The sequence below is a fragment of the Aethalodelphis obliquidens genome, unplaced genomic scaffold (assembly GCF_003676395.1).
Source record: "Aethalodelphis obliquidens isolate GAN/ISIS:26980383/991018 unplaced genomic scaffold, ASM367639v1 scaffold22, whole genome shotgun sequence".
Taxonomy (NCBI): Eukaryota; Metazoa; Chordata; class Mammalia; order Artiodactyla; family Delphinidae; genus Aethalodelphis; species Aethalodelphis obliquidens.
This window is the reverse complement of record NW_020837966.1, coordinates 1178508-1194935: the sequence shown is the minus strand read 5'-3', so window position 1 is coordinate 1194935 and position 16428 is coordinate 1178508. Positions and strand designations below refer to the sequence as shown.

Here is a 16428-nt window from a genome sequence, read left to right as displayed (position 1 = left end):
GGGGCAGCCACTGTAGCAGCTCTTAGCTCTGTTCGTAGCTCTGAACCATGCAAAAGACACTAGGTGGGGCCCTCCCCATCTCTGCCTGTTCCTGTCCTCTGAAGACCCCCCTGGTCATCATGAGGCCTTGGTACCCTCTCAGAGTCACAGCACCAGGGGTCACTGAGGTGCATTTCTTACTCCTTTCAAAACACTGAGGTGAGCAGCATGACTGAGGGGTGGGGAGGAACTGAGAGAACAGCAGGTAGGGCTCAAAACATCAAAGGGATGCGGGTCCTACTAACCACTTTGTGGACCCCATCAGGAAGCCCACCACAAGCCACTTAGGATACCTCACCTCCAGATCCCGCAACTGGCATACAGGCACCCCCAATCTACCCAGAAAACTACTGGAATAAGAAAATTTAGCAAGCAGGCAAGATACCTATGGTATTGTGTGCAAGTATCTGTGAATATACTAAAAAACACTGAACCGTGCACTTTAAGGGGGTGAATTGTATGACATGTGAATTATATTCCAACAAAGCTGTTTATAAATAAAAATCAAAAGCACCCCCGAGGGTTTCCCTGGTGGCGCAGTGGTTGAGAGTCCGCCTGCCGATGCAGGGGACACGGGTTCGTGCCCCGGTCCGGGAAGATGCCACATGCCGCGGAGCGGCTGGGCCCATGACTCATGGCCGCTAAGCCTGCACGTCCAGAGCCTGTGCTCCGCAACGGGAGAGGCCACAACAGTGAGAGGCCCGCGTACCAAAAAAAAAAAAAGCACCCCCGAAACTGAAAGATTCAAGGGCAATATACAAAAATCAACTGTATGAGCAGTTGGGGAATTCTTGATATAGAAGTGCAAAGTTGAAGGATTTACATTATCTGATTTCAAGACTTACTGTCTTGAAAAACTATAAAGTTACAGTAATCAGGACAGGTGGTGTTAGAGTAAGAACAGACAAACAGATCAATGATACAGAATAGAGAAGCCAGAAATAGACTCACATTTACACAGTCTATTGATTTTTTTTAATGTACCAAGATAATTCAATGCAGAAAGGAAATACATTTTTCACTGGAAAAAAAAATCTTGACCCCTATCTAACATCATAGCCAAAAAAAAAAAAAAAATTAATTCAAGATGGATCACAGACCTAAACAAAAACTAAAGCTAAACCTATATAAAGCTTCTAGAAGAAAACCCATGAGAATTATTTTGTGACCCTGGAGTCGACAAAGATTTCCTAGGACAGAGAAAGTGCTAAGTATAAAATATTGATAGACTGGACTTCATCCAAATTAAAACCATCTGTTCATCAAAAGACAGCATTTTAAAAAGTCACAGGCTAGGGAAAAGAATATTTACAATACATGTATCTGACAAAGGACTCATATCGAGTATAAGAACTTCTAGAACTCAGTAATAAAGACAAACAATCCAATAAAAGTGGACAAAAGGCTTAAACCAATACTTCATAAAAGAAGATATATGAATGGCCACTAAACACATGCTCCTCATAATTGGATCCATGAGCATTTGAGGACTGAAGGGAGAAATTAAAGTCCCTGCGCTCTAAGGGCACAGGAAAGATCCCACATATGGAACCTGGGTAAACGAGGGGGCTGGGTCCCAAGATGGAGGCAGACTCAGACAGGAAAGAGGCCAGAGACTGGGGTGTTGGTGAATGTGGTGACCCTAGGGGCAGGGAGGGTGCTGGGGCTTTGAATGCCACCAGGACCTGCTCAGACTCAATCCAGTGGGCAGGGAGAAGCTGCCCCAGGGGCTGAGGAGCAGAGGGGTGACACCATCCAAGCAAAGGTTTTGAGGGTATGCTGGGCAAGTGGCCTGGGGTGAGCATGATGGGGGTGAGCCTCCTTCTCCAACCTCGTTCTTCTCCACCATTCTTCTCACCCTCTACCAGAGTTTCACCCCAGAGGCTCTCAGTAGACCCCCTCAGGGAAGAGTGGGAAGGAGAGAAGAAAGGAGGGGACAGTGAGGGTGTCAATGGGATCAGCCCTCTGAATATGCTCCCAGCCCCAGAGCCTGCTGGGGAAGGAAAGCACTGCTCGTCCTGGGGGCCTCACAGATTTCCCTGGTATTGTATGAATGGGTCAGCAATTCAACTCTTCTAAGGTAATCATTGGTAGCAGTTTGGTCTATATACCTTTCTCCCTCTTTACCTGCGTTTATAGCATACATGTATAATTATATATCTTGACAGTTTTTTACCATCCCATCCAATGATGGTTTTATATCCCATCCAATGGGATCATAATGATGTTCAGCTTTTTCACTTACAAATACATCTTGGGTATACCTTCTCATCAGTACACATGGATCAAATTCATTATTTTTCAACAGTTATGTTGTATTCTATAGTTTGAATGGACTATAAACCATTAAATCAACGCCCAATTTTACCAACTGGGGATATCACCAATGACTACCTTTATACACCTTTACATCAATGGGCCACTATTTCTGGTGTCTTGCTTTTGTAGCTAGGGCTTCGGCCATTTCCAGCAGAAAAGAATGGACAGCACTTCTGTCTTTTCTTTGGAGGGGGCTTAACTGTCGGGAGCCAGCCTGGTGCTTGAGTCATAACTGCCCTTATGACATCATAGGTCTCCCTCCCCCACTTTCTCTCCATGCCATGACCAGAGGAACACAGACCTGAGGGCATTTGAACCATCTACACCCAATCCATGTGGGACCAATGGTGAGTAAGAGAGAGGTTGACACACTAGGCTTTTTTAGGGATGTCCCCATAAATCTCTCGGGATGAGGGGATCTCCCTGACATCTGAATACTCTGGGAAGCCCTGTACGCTGGCGATGTGTGGGTTACTTAATGGAGAGGGAGGGAGAGCAGCCTCCCTCTTGCCTTTCCCCTAATTGCTGATTGCAGGAGAAGGACCAGCCCAAAACAATTAATGAACACACCAAAAATGAGCCTCAGCAGAATGAGCTGATCTTGACATCTTTACCGCCAGCACCATTATCGAACTTAGAGAAGGCAGAGGCAGGAGGAGCCTGGACTTGGATGTCTCTGGTCTTTGTGTCCTAATGCTTGTGGCTAGTGTCTTTTGTATGTTCCAGAGCTAAGAACAGGAATAAACTCATTCTTGTCTGTCCTCTTTCCCCATATTTTTCTAGGCTAAACAAGAGAATATAGCTGCAACAAAGGGAGTAGATGATGCTAATAAGAGACTCAGAGCAGTATGATCCCCCCACCCAGATGACACGGGGCTGGGGGTGGGAATGTGGCAGTTGTGTTTGTGGAATGGAATGGCCAACATATGCGAAGCTGGGCTTAATCAATGGTGTGTGTGTGTGTGTGTGTGTGTATGTGTGTGTGTTTGAGCGTGTGCATGTATGTTTGCTTGCTAATTAAGATTTAAAGTTTGAAAGTCAAGAGAAGTGAAGATGGGGAAGAGATAAGAGGTAGAATTTTATGGGATGTGGGAACTTTTAATACTATGTTATCACAGAGGAAGAGAGCAGGTTGTGGATTGGAGCTGCAGTCAAGGATGAAAGAGCAGGATTAGAAGAGGAAGCCACTTCTCCAGTAGGTGAGTGGGGTCTGAAGGAAAGGATCATGGATCCTGGTCAGGCTCAGGTGGACTATGATAACCCTTTGACCATGGTATTCTTGCTCTAGTCTGGCCAACTTGACCCATGTAAAACTGGGTAGCCAGGACAGATATACTACCATTTTACAGATGGGAGCTCTGAGATTCAGAGGTCAATGTGATGTATCCATGTCCATTAACCAGAGTGGGGCAAAGAAAGTACACCTACCTACCTGGTCTTCTGGTTCCAGCCAGTGCCTTGCCCAGTGCTCTTGAGGTTCAGAAGAAGGGGTGATTGTTGATAGGGCATCAGGTTCCCTTCCTGGCACACCCTGGGGCTGAAGTGGGTGGGGAATATCCTCCAAATGTCTCGTCTTTTTTCTTGTTAGATCCCAAGAACCCAAAACAGGCCTCCCATCAGTAATCCAGAAGTAGTAAAGATCCAGGCCTGGTGGCGGGGCACCCTGGTGTGCAGCACACTGCTGCACGTGGCTCTCAGAGTGTGGATCATTCAGGGCTGGTGGAGGCATAAGCTGGTGAAGCTGCATGAGAACAGGCAGCGGACAGCTCTGGAGAACTTTACACGGAAGGAATGGGTAGCAGTCAGGCTGCAGTCCTGGGTCCGCATGTGGCGCATCTGTTGGCACTACTGCCATTTGCTCAACGCTGCCCGCATCATCCAGGCCTACTGGAGATGCCACTCCTGCGCTTCCCAGGGTTTCATCAAGGGCCACTACAGAGTCACGGCCAACCAGCTGCATCTCGAACTCGAGATCTTGCTGGGCTCAGGGCCTTGCATTGTGACAGAGTGTATTCCCCTTCCAATAAAGCAGTGAAGTGGTCTTTCCCCAGCTTCTCTCTGCTTGATAAGCTCCAGGAGGTCAGGGCCAATGATGGCAAATAGTTAGCATCTCATATGCTAGCTCTGAGGAATTGGCAGGGGTTGTCTGAGGAGGATGATTTTGAGCCACTGTCCAGACTGAGCAGAGACTGTGATTGACTAGCAACGTCTGACATAGGTAGGAAAGTTGGGGGTACAATCTGCCATGCTGCCAACTCAGGGAGCATCACTCATGTTCAGTCTATGGAAATGGTGCCTCTCCCTAAGGCCGTGTATAATGGAAGCCTGGGGCAGGGGTGGGGTTGTTGCGCACAGCAGCACTTTTGCCAGGAATTCACTCACCAGGTCTAGTTGCTCTGGGTGTGATCTCCCAGCCACCCCCATGGCTGAGAGGAGCACACCCACCCCAAGCTCTTGATCCTGGCTCCTGTTGGTTCGTAAACTGGCCCCTGTACATGGAGGGCAAGAAAAGACCGAAGAAAGAGGCAGATTACCCCAGATTAGTAGGTGGCAGGTTTAGTAAGCAAGGGAACTTATTTACAAGACTTGTCTTGGGCGGCCACAGACAAGTAGATCTCCGTACTTGCTTGCCAGACTCTTGCAAGTTTATATAGAGGCCTTAATGAGGTTCAGCCACATATACCACCCAGATGTTCTCGAGAACACATTACTGTCAAGGCTGAATCCCTGAAAATGCCTCCCACTGTGGGAATGGCAGGCAGAACATACATTCCCAGGACAGGGGAGGGGGTGAGGGGCATCTAATTGCCTGGGTCTAGCTTGTGAGTACAGCTGGCGGTCACATCCTTTCAGTGACCTCCAACAGCTCCCTGCTGTGTCTTCATACTTGACCTCCAAGTCAGAGTCTGAGCTCCAAACTGAAAATGGTTAGACTGCATAGCCCCTGTCCTCACTCCTACCTCAAACTCTGTCCCTCACTCTCTGATCCCGAATGCAGGCTAGGACTCATTCCCCTCCAGACCTGGTTGGTGTGGGAAGTTCCACAGGTGTGGAGATGGAGAAAGAAGGCAACCCACTTCTAGCCAAACCTTCTGGTGAGTGTCATCCCCTAGGCTATCACAGACCTAGAGCTGAGAAGCCATCAGTTGTGTCTGCCTCTCCCTCTCCCCAGTCTCTGCAAGAATTGATCCAGGTGGAGCTGAGACCTCTGACAGTCCCTTCTTGTGAAAAGCTGCCACCTGGGGTGAGACTGGCGCCTAAGTGATGATAAAGGGCCGGTTAAGAGGTCAAGGTTAGGCTGCCCTTCTGCCCATCTGGGCACTGCTGTTCCGTGGTTTCCTGCAGAGGGAGGGGTCTAAGGTCTTGGGTTATTCGCCATTAAACCTGCAAACTCAGAAGCCCTATGTCCAGCCCAGCTCCATCTCCATCTCCTCTGCCCTGGCAAGTTGGTCCTTCAGCTCACATTGCCCAGAAATCTCATGTTCCAGCTCTCTGTCTTGCTCTAGGGCTTGAGCTCTGTCTTTCTTGCTTTGTCCTTCTGTGTCCTGCCCTGTCTCACTCAGGTCCTAGTCTCTCGCTCTTGCTCTGAAGGACTTCTATCTCCTCTCTCCTTGCTTCTCTCTACTGTGTTCAATGTCTCAGAGTAAAGAGCAAGGACTTTGCAGCCAGACCAAGCTAGGTCACACCAACCATGGCTTCCCCACTCACTGCTGTGTGGCTGCAGACATGTCATTTTCCCTCTCAGAGCCCCAGTTTCCTGAGCTGTGAAGTGGGGCTAATGATCCTCATCTTTCAGTGTGAATGTCAAGTAGCATAAAAATTCAGCCTCAGCAACAAAACAAGGAAAGAGGGGTCGCACCCACAAACTTTAAAAACTGGCTGTCAGGGTGGGAGGGAAATAATGTTTAGCCCAATTAAGAAGACCAAAAGTTAGTGTTCCCTACCATCAAAATCAATTGCAAATGTTTGTCTGTTAATGCTTGTCTGTAATGAAAATTTACATGTGTCATCTCTGAAAATGTCTTTTCATTCACATAGGTATGAAGTGAAATATCTGGCACCGCCAAATAGTGATATAAATTCCCGAGCATAGGATTATAATCGAGACTAGTCATCACTTGGAAGATATCTGTAGACTTCTATGAGATTCTTTTCTTGATATTTGCCTTTAAGCATGTCATTACATTGCAGATCAATTACTTCCAATTGAAGTTCAGGTGGTTGTTCCTCAATTGCTTAGATAAAAAAGTTTAGAAATATGGAAACTCCTCTTGTACTTAACATGGAAGTCTGAAAAGTGCTTGCTGCTGGAACTCTAGTTTGAACTCAGAGAATATAGCCACTGAAAATTTGCATGAGAATGGTTATCTTGCTTCTTGTTTTAACTTTTGACAGCTCAGGAAGTGCATAAAGCAGCTTGACATTACTTATTTAAAATTATTTGTCAAGGGGCTTCCTTGGTGGTGCAGTAGTTAGGAATCCGCCTGCCAATGCAGGGGAAATGGGTTTGAGCCCTGGTCTGGGAAGATCTCACATGCTGTGGAGCAGCTCAGCCCGTGCGCCACAACTGCTGAGCCCGCGTGCCACAACTGCTGAAGCCTGCACGCCCAAACCCTGTGCTCCACAACAAGAGAAGTCACTGCAGTGAGAAGCCCGTGCACTGCAACAAAGAGTAGCCCCCTGCTCGCCGCAACTACAGAAAGCCCAAGCACAGCAATGAAGACCCAATGCAGCCAAAAATAAATAAATTTAAAAATTTTTTAATAAAAAAAAATCTTAAAAAAATAATTTGCCAAAATGACTCTACTTCAGTATAAGTTTCACATAAAACATTGCTTTGCTCATTAATTTCACGTTTAATTCATTAAAAAACATGAAGACTGCAGCAAAACTTATTTCCAATGTCATTTAGGTTTTTTTAAAAATTTTATTTATTTTTGGCTGCATTAGTTCTTCGTTGCTGCACGTGGGCTTTCTCTAATTGCGGCGAGCAGGGGGCTACTCTTTGTTGTGGTGCACGGGCTTCTCACTGTGGTGGCTTCTCTTGTTGTGGAGCACGGGCTCTAGGCCCGCAGGCTTCAGCAGTTGTGGCACGTGGGCTCAGTAGTTGTGGTGCACAGGCTGAGCTGCTCCATGGCATGTGGGACCTTCCCAGACCAGGGCTCAAACCCGTTTTCCCTGCATTGGCAGGCGGATTCCTAACCACTGCGCCACCAGGGAAGTCCCTGCCATTCAGTGTTTGATTATAGTAGTTTAAGGCAGTTTTTCTTGCTCAGAAAAATTTCAATCTTGACCCTGAGCTTAAAAGTCCTCAATAAAACTTTATCACTGCTAAGACATAGAACTGCTGTGTGGTTGATAAGTCAGAATATTCAGCTTCTATTTCTTTTTTTTAATTTATTTTTTATTTTTTTGCTGTACGCAGGCCTCTCACTGCTATGGCGTTGCGGAGCACAGGCTCCGGACGCGCAGGCTCAGCGGCCATGGCTCATGGGCCCAGCCGCTCTGCGGCATGTGGGATCTTCCTGGACCGGGGCACGAACCCGTGTCCCCTGCATCGGCAGGCAGACTCTCAACCACTGTGCCACCACGGAAGCCCCAGCTTCTATTTCTGATCAAAATTCATGGAACCAATGATGGTTGTCAATAAGTGGCAAGTGAAATTTATCATTGACATTACTGGTTCAGTAACACGATAGATTCAAATATTTTCCACAGAGTACCTAGTGATGAGTAATACAATGAATAAACACAGGCTTTAAGCACTTTATATTTTCATAAACTTTGTAAATTTGTTCAACTAAGCCTTTTTTCCCCCTGCTTCACACATATTTTCACCACTATCATTTTTATCACATCTTAGCAGATTCCACTTCAGGTTGTACTGAATTAATGTTTTCTCAACTTTAAAAAATACTCTCAACTGTATTTGTTTCATGCAGACTATTCATAGAACTCAATTCTTCAGTCTTCAAACTTGGCATTTACCCCTTCAATGAACAACAGCTGAACTGTATTGGTAATATCTGTCAACTCATTAAGAGCCAAGGAAATCCACTTGAAGTCATTTGCTCTGTCTTTAATTGACTTTTGATTTTGTTCCCAATGTCTTCAACTCTTGGAGCAGCTATTCTCATTGAAAGGCTAACAGTTAAATTTATTTTCTCTGGACACATTTTTTTCAGAAGCTGCAATTAAACTTGATTTAATTAATTCATCATTAGTAAACATCTTTTCTTGCTTGGCTAACAAATGAGCAAGTTGGAAACGTACTTTGCCTGCAGCCTCATTTTCACTTTTCTTATTTTTGTGGAGAAATTCTGCTGTGATGAGATACTCCATTTAAATCTTTTTAAATTTAAATGTCCCCTGCATCGGCAGGCAGATTCTTAACCACTGCGCCACCAGGGAAGTCCCAATATTGTATTCTTTTAGCACAGCTATATAGCGTCATTGCATAATGAGCACAATGCTTTGCCATTTTCTTAAAAGTGTGATACTTAAAGTCCACTTTTCTCCTTTTTCCATTGTTTTGACATGATGGATATGTACTGGTAATAAAAAATAAGTCACAGCACAGCAATATGTGTGGTACCCAAAACACTATTCAGTTATAACTGTACCACTGCAATTTATTGGGTGCTGAGCAGCAGTGGGAAGTGATGAGTGCCACATATAGTCTGTCACAACTATTCAAATCTGTCATTGTAGTGTACGTGTGGCTATAGCCAACATATCAACAAATAAACATGGCTGTGTTCCAATAAAATTTTATTTATGAACACTGAAATTTGAATTTTATATAATTTTCATATGTCATGAAATATTATTATTTTGAGTTTTTTCAACCACTGAAAAATGTAAAAACCATTCTTTACAGGATGTACAAAAACAGTGGGCTGGGTGTAGCCCACAGGCTGTAGTTTGCCAACCCAAGCCCTAAATCAATGTCCATTACATGGTTCTGAGTCCCCAGTAGGTACAATGTGTGGAAATGGTACTGCACCTGTGACCACCCCTTCTAGTTATATGCTTGGGTGTTTGTGCTTTCTGTCCCTGCACCTTCAGGCTCCATGTTACTGGAGGTTCTAGTTTCTAGAGTTGGAAGGCACACATCAGGGATCACTGTAAGAGTCCCATTAAACTTAAAGCTACAGCTGTGACCTGGTCACTTCAGACTCCTTTTGCCAAGAGTTAAGCAGGCGATGAAAGGTGTCACCACTCTGGCAGGGATAATTAACCCTGATATCATGAGGAGAAGGTGAAGGGCCTGCTGCTACACTATGGGAGCAGGGAAGACTATGAGTGCTGCTTGGGTGAGTCATTGGAAGATGTCTTGTTGCTTTGCTGCCCAGGTATAATGGTAGATGAACACAAACATGGCCTGAGAAGTACATGCTAACCAGAGAACCAGGTGCCTCGAGGATGAGGGTCTGAATTGCTGCTTCCCTTCAGGCAAACTGCCTAGACCAGCAGAAATGCTAGTCAAAGGTGAAAGGAATTTAGAAAGGGTGGTAGAGGAAGGGGGAGAGGAGTGTGAGTAATGGCCTCAAAATAAACTGTAGCAGTAGGGACTGAAGTTTGTCTCTCTGACCCTTCTAAGTTTTCCCAGGAGAAAAGACCTACATGAATCCTGAAGAAGCTATTTTTAAATGGTAAAAACTTGCTATGGGAAGCAAGTATATGTGAGTGACATGAAGGGGTGGGCTGTAGTGAATATGTGGACGTAGTAGATCCACTCTTCGTAGCTGATGACTCATCCCACAGCTACTGGGAATACTGGCTACTGCTGGGTCACTGCTATGTCCCGTACTACGAATTGCCTTTGGCCATAGGGAAGGGATTTGACCAAGGCATGTCCTTTCCTAAGGGGAAGCCTGTAGCTAGTGACTTATCATTGGTGTTATGAGTTGAATTATGCCAGCCACACAGGATTATCCAGTCTTGAACTTCCCCAACCCCACAATACCCTAAACAAGCAATATGGAGACCCTACAGAACTCCCAGATCTGAGGCCCAGGGTGAAAGCAAATGTGTCTCTTGGGCCAGGGCTTCTCTCTCATTGAGGTACACCCAGGGGTTCTGTTGTGGCTCCAGGTCTTAAATGCCCATGGTGAAGTCAGAGTTGGGCTGGGGACCACTAGGAAGAAGAAGAGTCTTTTGTGGGCAACCATCCCACCCACAGCCCTGGAGCAAGAATCCAAGCTGGGCCACTAAGAGGTCTTGTATTCATTCTCAGAATCCACCTGTCAGGACCTCCTCACAGGGACAGTGGACATTCGTGGACAGAAGAGAGCAGCAACAAGACTGTTTAGTGGGGAGAGCCTGAGGATTCAGGGCTGCCACTGGGTATCACCTGAAAAATCACATTCTGTCTCACTTTCTTCTGCCCTTCTCTCTACATTTCTCTCTCAGACTCCAAGTCCCCATGTGCCCCCTGCCCCGCCTCCAGTTTTCTCCCTTTCTCTCTTCCAGGTTTTCCCAGTGTTACCCTTCTCTCCTAGCCCCAAAATGCTCTAGACTCCTCATCTCAGACCTGGGGATTTCCAGCGCACCCCAAGCAGAGCGGACAAGGCAGGGCATGGCAGGATCTGTCCCTAGGCATGGAGAGAAGGGTTGCAGGCCCTGAGGCCTTTGGGTCTCCAGAGGAGTGGGCTAGGGGTGGAGTCCATTCATTCATCCATTTATTACACATTCAATGAACAATTATTTTTAACCTACTATGTCCTGACATTGTGCAGCCTCTGGGGTCACAAATGTGAAAGCGGCTCAGGCTCTGTCCTCTAGGAACCAGTGAGGGAAGAGGCTGATCAGTAAACAGGTGACTACAGTAGGATCCAATGAGGACCATAGTGGAGATCTATAAGGGGGTTTGGGATTTCTCAGGGTTCAGACCTACGAAGTCACTCCGTTAGGGGCTGCCAGGAAGACAGCTGTGGTGGGGCCTGCATTCAAGGGTAACCTAGCTGTAGTGTGGGGGTGGAGGCCAAAGAAATGACCCAGGCAGGGGCTGATAGGGAAGGGCTCTCTTAGCACAGGCCACTCCCAGCAGACCTGCTTTCCTTCCCCTGCAGGCTCTGGGGCTGGGAGCATATTCAGAGGGCTGATCCCATTGACACCCTCACTGACCCCTCCTTTCTTCTTTCCGCCCCTCCCTGAAGGGGTCTACTGAGAACCTCTAGGGGGAAATTCTGGTAGAGGTGGCAGAGAATGGTGGGGGTGGGGTGGAAGAATAGGGAGACCCCAGAATGCTGGTACTTCTGTGGGTCACCCACAGTGGTCATGAGAGGTGCTTGTATTTTGTTCCCTGTGTCCCTTACTCTAGCCCCAGGAGATGCACCCCCATCATGCTCGCCTCAGGCCCCTTGGCCAGCATACCCACAAAAAATTCCCTTGGATGGTGTCACTCCTCTGTTCCTTAGCCCCCGGGGAGGTTCCTCCCTTCCCACTGGCTTCAGTCCGAGCAGGTCCTGGTGACATTCAAAGCCTCAGCACCCTCCCTGCCCCTAGGGTCACCACATCCACCAACACCCCAGTCCCTGGCAACTTCCCTAATCTGTTGTGAGACCAGACTAAGCCATGTAAGGTCTCTGCACCTCAGTCTCCTCATCTGTGAAGTGGGATGAATGTCATTGCTCCATGATTATTACCAGGGACAGCAGGGACAATGGTGACTAGGGACTAGACTCTGGAGCCAGACTAATGGGGGCATTAAACAGATGTGGGTCTCCCAGGGGCATGGCCAAACACCTTTATCTTCAAACAGGTGCTTCTTGTACCTTCACTGTCCCATGCATTGTACTCTACTATTTCCCCATTCTCCAATTTACTCTTATCCTTTCCATTCTCCCATCCCATTAACTTCACATTGACACCCCCCTCCAGCCTTAAATGGCCTCCTCCTCTTCTCTACATCTGCTCTTCCCCTAGCCCCACACTGACTTCCTCCATACTCACTCTACACATTGCAAATGCATTTCTCAGTGACCCCTGGGGCTGCGACCCTGAGAGGGGACCAGGGCCTCACGATAGCCCGGTAGGTTTTCAGAAGCCAGGAGCAGGCAAGAGGTGGGGTCCTGCTTGTGCAGTGGCTGACCTTCACCCATCTCCTCACTGTGACCTTGAGGCCTCAGGGGAGGAAGTTAGGAGAGTGCTTGAGTCCACTTGAGCCTGAGATGGGGGTCCTGGGCTGGTCCTGGGGGCTAATGGGCTTTCTGGCCTGTGTGGGTCTTGCTCTCCCAGGGGCCTGATAACTAGATGACTTACAGATAGGCAAGACATAGGAGGTTTAGCCACAGTAAGGGAGTTTTTACTCTGTTCTCCCAACCCTGATATCCTCATCAGACATGCTCATTGTTAATTTTTGTGGATATCTTCCTAATTTCCACCACCTTTTAAAAGAATGACTTTATAAGACATGTGTGTAAATCTATGCTTATATTTAGTTGATCTTGATTTGATGAACTTGCTAATCTTGCTAAATCTTGTACATGCTTCTATATTAGTAGATAGAGAACACACCCATTCTTCTAATTGTTATTTGGTATACCATTATTTAAATGAATTGAAATCCATCATACTAAGTAACGTAAGTCAGAAAGAGAAAGACAAGCACCATATGATATCCCTTATATGTGGAATCTAAAATATGACAAAAATGAACTTATTGATGAAACAGAAACAGACTCACATAGATAACAGACTTGTGGTTGTCAAGAGGGGGTAGTGGGGGGAGAGATGGACTGCGAGTTTGGGATCAGCAGATGCAAACTACTATATATATAGAATGGATAAACAACAAGGTCCTATTGTATAGCACAGGATATTCTATAACCTGTGATAAACCATAATGGAAAAGAATATGAAAAAGAATATACATACATATATATATATATATATATATATAACTGAATCACTTTGCTGTACAGCAAAAATTAACACAACATTGTAAATCAATTATACTTCAATAAAATAAATGTAAAAAGATAAATGAATTGAAATCCATTTAATGAATACCAGCCAGGCTTTAATGAGTATCACTATACACATTTGTGTCAATGGGTCAGTATTTGAGGTATTCTTCTTTGTAGCCATTTACATAGGAAAGAAAGGACAGGTCCTCTAGGTTTTCCTTAGAAGGGGCTCAGCTATTGGGAGCCATCCTGGTGCCTGAGTCATAGGTGCCCTTATGACATCACGGCTCTTTCCCCTCCTCTTCTCTTCTTGCCAGAGCAGTGGCTGGAGGAGAACAGACTTGAGAGTGATGGGAACATCTAGACCCTAACCATGGGTAACTGAGTGTAGATCTGAGGGGATTTGACCATCCCCCAAAGCCATCGGCATTTAATGTTTTATAAGAGACAGTCAGATTTACCCAAGCTTTCTGGAGGGCAGTACATTTCCCATGGTTTCCTCAGGAGGGGATTCCTTCTCATGTTTGAGATTCCAGCAAAGTCCAGGAAGCCTAGTGTGTGGGTGACTTGGCACTTAGTGGTGGGAAGAGCACCCTTACTTTCATGTTTTTCTCTCTAAACCCTGATAAGGACAGCAAACCTTCCAAATTACAATCAAAGATAATGATGAAGTCGCATTGATAGAAGAGAGCTTGAAGGAGCAAAGGAGAGGAGAGCAAGGGACTCCACCTCCAACTGCCTACCCACACCACTGCCTCTGCCTTCCCACCCCTCCCTGCGTAGATGGATCCAGGCTGTACTGTGTTGGAGAGAGCCTTGACTTGTGACATCTCTGACCCTTGTGGTCCAGTGGAGTGACCCAAAGGTCTGTGACCATGCAACTTATTGTCCAAAGAGAAATGCTTCAGGGAGTTAAAGAGACACTTATCAAAATTATACCAGGACAATAGGCATAAACTCAGGGTGTGCCAGGCAAACTGGGATGAATGGCCACCATACACAGAGCAGGAAATGAACAGGGATCCACTCCTCCTTGGCTGTCCTTTCGCCCTATTTTCTCCTTAGGCTAAGAGCTGTGAGTCCAGCCAAGGTGTGTGCCGAGGAGGAGCGCAAAGAGTTTGAACCCAGACCACACATGGTTGAGAGCTACAAAGTGCGGATTGTGTTTAGGGAATGCAAAGGCCAAGATACAGGATAACTGGATCGTGTGTGTGTGTGCGCATGTGTGCACATGTATCTTTGTGCATGCGCATACATCTTTGTGCGTGCACGCTTATGTGCACATGTATCTTTGTGTGTGCATGCATGTGTGCGGAAGCAGGACACTTACTTGATCTCTGAGGTCCAGCTGCTGCCCACAACAGCTCTCCTGCCACACCTTAGGGCCGAAATGTATGTTTCTTTTTTTTAAAATAAATCTATTTATTTATTTATTTTTGGCTGCATTGGGTCTTCGTTGCTGTCTGCAGGCTTTCTCTAGTTGCAGTGAGTGGGGGTTACTCTTTGTTGTGGTGCGCGGGCTTCTCATTTTGTGGAGCACGGGCTATAGGCATGTGGGCTTCAGTAGTTGTGGCACTCGGGCTCAGTAGTTGTGGCTCACGGGCTCCAGAACGCAGTCTCAGTAGTTGTGGTGCAGGGGCTTAGTTGCTCCACGGCATGTGAGATCTTCCCAGAACCAGGGCTCAAACCCATGTCTCCTGCATTGGCAGGCGGATTCTTAACTACTGAGCCACCAGGGAAGTCCCTGTATGAGTTTAATTGTCCCCTGTTTTCTCTTGCAAGGCCCCAAAGTAAGAATCATGATGATGGAAGAACAGAAAGCGGCTGTTTTCATCCAAGCCTGGTGGCGGGGCACCCTGGTGCGCAGGACTCTGCTGCACACGGCTCTCAGAGCGTGGATCATTCAACGCTGGTGGAAACAGAAGCTGGTGAAGCTGCAGGAGAAGAGGCGGCGGACGTCTCTAGAATGCTACGCGCGGCAAGAATGGGCAGCTGTCAAGCTACAATCCTGGTTCCGCATGTGGTGCATCCGCCTTCGTTACTGCCGTTTGCTCCACGCTGTCCGCATCATTCAGGTCTATTGGCGCTGGCATAGCTGCCATACCCGTGGCTTTATTCAGGGCCGTTACGACCTCAAAGAAAACCAACTGAATCTTCAACTTGAAATCTCTTTGGGCTCGCAAGCTTGTAGTGTACAACAGTACATACCCCTTCCAATACAGGAATGACCAGGTCTGCTATATGTGTCCCCAGCTCTTTGTCAGACATACTTCAAGGAGGTCATTGAGCTAATGATGGCAAATACTTGGCATCTCATAAATCAGCTCTAAGGAAGTGGCAGGGGTTGCCTGGGGTCCAGTGTGGAGGATTCTGAGAGTCTGGTGCTCTATGAGCAGGGCCTGTGATTGATTAGCAATGTCTGCCATGGGTAGGAGAGTTGGGGTTGCAAGGCCACCAAGTCTTCCAACTCCAGGGAGATTCTTTCACAGTGTGGTCTATGTAAATGGTGCCCTGATGTAGTTGTGCAACGTGAAGTCCTGTGTCATCTTTTGCTCTTTCCCCCAAAGTCTTTAAAAAATACTATTTAAAAATTGTGGTAAATACACATAACATAAAATTTACCATTTTAACCATTTTTGAGTAAACAGCTCAGTAAAATTAAGCATATTCAAATTGTTGTGCAGCTATCGCCTCCATCCATCTCCAGAACTTCATTTATCTTGCAAAATTGAAACTCTGTACACATTGAACAATAATTCTTCATTCTCCCCTTCCCCAGCCTCTGGCAACCACTATTCTATTTTGTCTCTATGAATTCGATTACTCTAAATGCCTTATATGAGTGGAATCATACAATATTTGTCCTTTTATGACTGACTTATTTCACTTAACATAAGGTCTTCAAGGTTTAGTTGTTTTAGAGTATTTTTACATTAAGTCCACCACCTTGTCTTTCTCAGGGACAGTTTCTGTTGATTTACTTTTTTCCTTTGAATGGGCCATAATTTTCCTCTTTCTTTGTATGCTTTGTAATTTTTTTGTTGTTGTTGAAGATTGAACATTTGAATCTCATAATGTGGTTATTCTAGAGGTCAATTTTTCACTCTTTCCCTGATTTTGCTGTTTTTGCTGTTGTTGTTGGTTCGTTGTAGGGTGT

The 16428-nt window shown here is 46.2% G+C and overlaps 2 protein-coding genes across 2 annotated transcripts; both read left to right on the top strand.

Annotated features, from left to right (window-relative positions):
* Positions 1–1845: 1845 nt before the first annotated feature.
* On the top strand, positions 1846–4473 carry LOC113628140 (IQ domain-containing protein F1-like). Its single transcript, XM_027121470.1, has 4 exons — positions 1846–1851; positions 2894–3007; positions 3142–3204; positions 3947–4473. Exons 1-4 carry the CDS (start codon positions 1846–1848, stop codon positions 4391–4393), a joined length of 630 nt encoding a protein of 209 aa, XP_026977271.1. The 3' UTR covers positions 4394–4473.
* Positions 4474–14924: 10451 nt separating this feature from the next.
* Positions 14925–15499, top strand: LOC113627950 (IQ domain-containing protein F5-like). Its single transcript, XM_027120986.1, has one exon. The coding sequence runs from the start codon at positions 15020–15022 to the stop codon at positions 15497–15499; it is 480 nt and encodes a 159-aa protein (XP_026976787.1). The 5' UTR covers positions 14925–15019.
* The last annotated feature ends 929 nt before the right edge of the window (positions 15500–16428 follow it).